Here is a 6,320-nt window from a genome sequence, read left to right on the forward strand (position 1 = left end):
AAAATCACTTATCCAAGGCTCCTCAGTGAAGATGAGAAAACAGAACTAGACCTGAACCTCTGCTATAAACCTCGCCAGCATTGGACTGGTTCCTGCCTTTCTAGCCTGAAGGGCTCCATGAGACGATTCAGTGTTGAGTGATGTTTGGGGGACACCAGCTGGTATTGTGTTTTACCTGATAACATCATCCTTGAGGTATCCACCCACACAATCACATTTCACAAACGATTCGTGCCATAGTGCCTTCCCTGCCTAACAAAACAAATTACCGCACAGAATTAGTTTGCAGTTCAGGAATTATGGCTGATTTTTTCCAGAAGCCCTTTCTGATGTCGGATGCTTCAGTTTTGAGGTGTCTTGTGTTTCAGGCTGATCTGCCTCCAAAGGGAGGACACCAAAACTAGGCTGTGAACAGTGTCTCTGACTGAGCATCTGCTACCACCTGGCACCCCTGAAATCTTGGTTTAAACTTCACTCCCTTTCTTATTTTCATTGTAGACAGATAAGGACGCCTTATGTATCCACATATTCATGAACACAAACCTTCATCTCCACTAACACATAACACACACACACACTGCACTGAAGCTCCCAGTCCTTCAAACACCATAAGAAAGATTATACATGATGAGAAGAGCTTCATAACTCCAAGAGTTCCGGTGTTTTCAGTTCTCTTTTTTTTGTTTTCAGTGCTTATGGATTTCATACCCCAGCTTCCACATCTAATAACCTAGCTACTTGCTATTTTATTTTTTAATTCTTTTATATTCACTGACTCCAAGAGCTGTGGCTTTTAAATAAAAAAAATTTAAAAATTCACAGTTTTACAGGACTTGGATTAAAAAAAAATCAATGGTAGCAATAAAGGGATATGCAATCTTTTGCAACAAAGTTTGTTTCTTTTTTTACTGCTCTTCAGGTAATCTGGTTTCAATCTAGTAATCAATTATTATGGGTTATTTGTACTGTAGCAGAGCCCAGTTTTACTCAATTTTCTATACTTCCCTCATCACATCCTATCAGAGGATCCTGCAGTAACACACTAAATGATGTCACATATTTCTGTGTGAACCTCAGCACTCATTTAAGAAAGTAGTAAGAGCAGAGATGAATGTTGACCTCACGGGAGGTTTGCCACTTCCGAGTTATGCCTTGAGTCTCAGGCTTCCTACACGCTCTGAGAGCCAACAGGACAGTTTGGTCCTCCCATTTTAGGCTGGGATGTGCTGACCTCTTCCTATTGCCTGCAAACTCAGTCAGCTAACAAAATTGGCACCTGGGTTTAAGCTGGCTGAAGGTGGGTGAGGTGAATCCTCCAGTGAGTTGCCCAAGAGGATACACGAAGTGTGTGTCAGGGCAGGACACTTGACACAAGCCTCATGTGATGCAGTTTGCTCCTCTGCCCTGTCAGTCTAACCTCGCTCGATCTCTGCCAGCAGCTGTACCTTCTTCAGCTGCACTATGACTATCCGCAGACCTGGTGACATACAGCCAGAGTTGGCTCTCTCCTTTTGCTTTCCTCTTTCTTCCCATCCTGGAAGGACTTTTCAGGCCGGCCAGATCTCAGCTGCCCAGATCTCCTGTAACATGCTTGGCTGATGTACTCTGTATGTACACTCTACTGTATTCTGATTCAGAGTATCCTGTAAACACGTGTCCCCCAAGGTCAGGCAAGCCTTTTGCTTTGCTGTTTAGTAAAAAAAAATAGCATAATGTGTTTCAATGTTTTTGCCAAATACAATTCATCCCATTCCAGATATAACCCTACTAAAAAACACATTTCTGGAGAGCAAGCATCACAGCTCAGACAGCAAAGGCAGAATGATGAAAAGTAACAAAAACTTGACAGAGCAGGTGGCTGGCACCTGGGAACAAACTGCTTTGGTAAATGATGCCTGCTCCTGTCCTATGAACACTTGTGGTTATGAACACTCTGGGGACAAGGACCAATTTTGGATCAGAGCTCCCCTCACCCACACCATAATCACAGCTACCAGCCAGAATAACATATCACCTAAAGGAATAACAAAAAACAAGCCATCACATTTTCTTCTCTTCCAAGCCTTTCAAACTTGGGTACTAGCAATGGAGTCCCAACCAGAATATAATCATATGCTATATAATCAATTCCACTGATTAACGTATTTTTCAGCTGTTGCCTTTATCATCCCTGAGCACATGCTATTCAAGGATCTGAGGCACTGATCAGGAGCAGATCCCTGCCAACCAGCTGAACTGAAGCGCTTGCAGGTGCAATGTAAGTGCAAGTGCATTTTCAGATGAATACTTTAAAACGATCAACCATTTAAACACCAGACCAAACAAAGCAGGAGTAGATCCTCATCAGTGTAACTGTCTTTATTCTACAAATTTCTCTGGAATTATACCAATGTACCAATCGGTTGTAAATGTGACCCAAAGCATCAAAGCAGAGATACTATGTAAATGTTGATTTATCGCTGCTTTGAGTCTAGAGTTTATTCAGAAGGCTTTTACTCCTTTGCTGTGAATTGCATAGCAGCTATTTGATTGTTGTTTCTTTAATTTAAAAATCTCTCTTTCTCTTTACATAACTTAAAAAAAAAAAAACAACCCACGTCTCCCTTGAAAGCGTACCTTGCTTCAGCATGGTTATCCCTTGTGTGCTTTACTGCCAGGATTTTACAAAAGGGCTTTAACTTTTCATTCACCAGGAGCATAACTCAAGTTTTAATAACACACCTTATGCATGACAAAAATTTGCTTCTGGCGATCATGGTTTCGACCACAAAACCACAACTGGGAGTAACTCCTGGTTAACTCTTTCAAGCCAAGCCCACGCATTGCAGAGTTAGACATAAGTTCAATTTAGAAGACTATGGAAATTATCAGTTAGAATATTTTATAATAGGCAAAACATCTCATTCTCTCATGCCACGCTAGTCCCTTCCCAGTCCCTTCTGTGAAATTAAAGTGGCAAAGGGAAGAGATGAGATTATTCTCCCTGTCATTTTGGGTGACGGCATCAGTCCATGGGGCTATCACAGCTCCCCTAAAACCAGGTACATTTGGGCACCTATTCTCAGCTCAGATCCATCCTCCCCGTGCTCGGCTTGTCCTGGGGGTTGTGTAAAGAACAATGGCTGTGCCATACACACAGATAGGCACTGCTGTCCTTATCAGATCCTCTAAGTACTGCTCCTGAGAGCCCTTTCCCTCCTCTGATGTCTACGAAGCTACACCCTGTACGACTTTGGTCTAGGTGATTAACCAGAGGTGAATAGCTACTGCAACAGCCCCACTGCTCAGATGTTGGGCTTCAGCAGCTCTTCACAAGGTTCCTCCTCCCCGGTGACACCTTTTCCCCCTCATAGTAAACCCAAAAGCTGTCTGAACGTTTCAGCTATGCCTTTGGTACCACGAAGTTCTCAGTTCCCTTATCTCCTATCGGGGCTCCCCGTCAGCCCTGGGGAGCTTTCGGTGAGGTACTCCAGGCCCATTGTGCTCCTAAACGCTTTTCCCCAGGAGCTGGCAGTGCCTGCCCCTGCCCTCTGACAAGGCATCAGCAGGCTGGAGTTGTTACACCTCTTGTTTGCACTCCCGAGAGAATTTTTTTCCTCCAGCTGTAGGCTAGTGAACTAAAGTGAAATTTTCAGAGAGATTTGCAAACGTGTCCTCAGGTTCAATCTATAGGAAAACGTCGCACAGAGCCTTTTACCTCCGGCGGTAACTAAACCGAGCCCCACACGCAGACAGCCACCTCTGCATTTTTATCGGGCTTTGGAGCCGAGATCTGAATCACAAAAGGGATGCTGCTCCCATCAACTCCCCCTTTCTCATGTGAAAGGCACAGGGGTTAACAGCCCGTTAGTAAGAGAAGAGTCAAGCAACCATGTAATTCATCAGGTAACATAATGCCCCAGTCCATAATTAGTAATACATCAGTCTAATTCTGCAATGCGCTGTGTACACACACAAACACTCTGTAGCATTTTGAAAGTAAACCGCATGGCCTGACTCAAGTTTAAAAAGCATCAAGTATAAATTACCCAAAGAGTTCAGAAAGGGAAAATTTAACTCACTGATTCTTAATCGATCCAAGCATACAGATCCCAGTATTTGCATAAAATAATAATTAGCGCTGCACCTTTTCAGGGTTCTCTGTCAGGCTTGTAAACACATTACAGGCATGTGTTTTTCTTTCAAAATACACCTTCTGAAGCACCATACCTGTACACAGATGTATATATGGACATGTATTTCTTGATATACTTTATTATACACATTCATTTCATATAGGGCTATATACCTAGATAGCTTTTTAAGACTGGATTGACAGCAGCATTCACTACCATTGTTCAATATTCTCCAGCCTTTGCTACACCATCTCATACCAATATGACATTTGTTTGCTGTTATTCCAGAGGTGCAAGGCATGGTATGCTGTGCAAATCCATACCATCAGTATCCAAAGTCCAAAATATTTTGGAGGACTCAAGATTCGAAGCAAGAGTTACACAGGATCAACAAAATGCTAAGTGTTTTTTCTTCTTGTTTAAAAAAATAATCAAAGAACATAATCAATCATCATAACTTGATAGAATCATAATGTGAATCCATTTACTTTAAGAAAACAAAATAAAAAAAAGAACACCACACAACAACCCTCACTCCAAAAAAACCCTAGGAACTCATCCAAAACTAGTAAATACTTTGGAAGGTATTTTCTAAGAAAAAAAAATCCACAGAATCACTGTAGCATATGTTAGATTTTGTTGGATAGAGGCAGAACAGATTTGCCTCTAGACAGAGACAGAAACCTTATGCGTCAAAGTTTAGTCTGAGGGGGGTGTGAGGGACAAATCAGGATCCTGATTTTAAACAGCTCTGAAATAGTAACACTAAGAAGTGATTCCTCCTAAGAGCAGCAACAGGTTAGTGAGGAACAGAAAGTCTGAAAAACGCTCTCATCCCATTCTTGTACTTCCACTTGCAAACAGCTGGACAGGTGGATTAACGAAGGAGTCTAATTCATTCAGACTCAAAGCACTTAAACAAGCCTCAGAAGAAACACTCAGCCTTTACAGAGAGGAGTAGGTAAATAGAAAAAAACTCTACTTACTCAAGTTCATTAGACATATTTCCCCACGTTTCCAAATCTTTGCAGACAGTAAATTCTGATGACTTCTCTCTTCTAGTACCTGCTAAAGACAGACATTGCCTGTGAAGTGTTTGATTTATGTTGAGGTTTTGAGTGTACAGGTATTTTGCTGACAGGTCGGTTGGCAGGGCGGCGGGGATTGGCTGCCGGTACAGGTGCCCTGGGACAGGTACACCCAGACAGGTGCAGCCGTAACCCTCTGCCTGCCGGCCCGGGAGGATGGAGGAGAGGAAGGTGGGTGGGGAAGGAAGGAAAAGCGCTTAGGGGAAAAAAGATAGGATAAAGGAGTGGAATCAGTTATTCATCTCTGTGATAATTAGTTTCAGTTTGGAGGACGTGTTCCATATGCTGTGATGCCAAATAGCTGTCATTTTTATGAATCTGGGGGTTGATTTGTCTTTTGCTGTTGCTTTATATATAAATATACAGACCAAAATACATACATATATGTAAAGGAATAAATTAGTAAAGAAGAAAAGTTTTCCTCTCGTTCCTGAGCGGTAATTGTACTTTCTTTCCTTTTCTCACCGTCTCTCAGCCACTCACTCCAGAAAGTCTCTGTAGGTGTTTGGCTTTTTTTTTTTTTCTCTTAAAAAAGTCACTTTAAAACCCCAAACTATTAGATGCCAAAACATGCAGCAAATATACTGGCTCAGGGGATCTTTGCATTACACTGGATATGTAAGGAAAACAGGTCTGCAAAATAACCTTTTTCCATACCGTTCACACATGCTGTCCTGCCTTCTGTAGCACAGACAAGAGCGTAGTTACTCCAGCACACACAGGACGGCAGTGGGAAGCCCAGACACACGCCGTTTGGGAACTGGCTGCAGGAATACCACCCAGGCAATAGCTCTGTAGCAACTCACCTGTAAATGGGGAAAAGATTTATGCAACAGAACAAAACTCATCATGGATTCAAGCACTCCTAGCTGGATGGTTTCTGTCATCCGTGTTGCAATGAGGAGGCAAAGGATGGGCTCAGCGGGTGACTCATGTTGACTGGATTTGGAAGGCAGGAGAGGATTTTACGAGACAAGTTGGTACAAGCCTTAAAACAAAGGGAAAAAGAAAGGCTTCCACCACTCTTTCTCACCCCCCATTACTGTCTTGCTCACTGAATCGGTCCCACTCAGCGCCCTGCACCAGTGGGTGAATACAAGAAAGCTTGTAAGTCTTC

At 42.6% G+C, this 6,320-nt stretch overlaps 1 protein-coding gene across 2 annotated transcripts in view; it reads right to left on the bottom strand.

Annotated features, from left to right (window-relative positions):
- The window catches only part of GRHL3 (grainyhead like transcription factor 3), a 30,002-nt gene extending 24,011 nt beyond the window's left edge, over positions 1–5,991 (bottom strand). The window contains exons 1-2 of one of the 2 annotated variants that reach the window (XM_054802450.1): positions 5,861–5,991; positions 5,102–5,180 (exon numbers count right to left, since the gene is read on the bottom strand). In XM_054802450.1, the coding sequence (XP_054658425.1) occupies positions 5,102–5,118 (17 nt within the window). In that variant the 5' untranslated portion in view covers positions 5,119–5,180; positions 5,861–5,991. Of the gene's footprint in view, positions 1–5,101; positions 5,184–5,860 lie in introns of both variants that reach the window. The other variant, XM_054802451.1, reaches the window with a different exon arrangement.
- Positions 5,992–6,320: the final 329 nt, after the last annotated feature.

This window comes from Grus americana, chromosome 23, assembly GCF_028858705.1.
Source record: "Grus americana isolate bGruAme1 chromosome 23, bGruAme1.mat, whole genome shotgun sequence".
NCBI classification, from domain to species: domain Eukaryota; kingdom Metazoa; phylum Chordata; class Aves; order Gruiformes; family Gruidae; genus Grus; species Grus americana.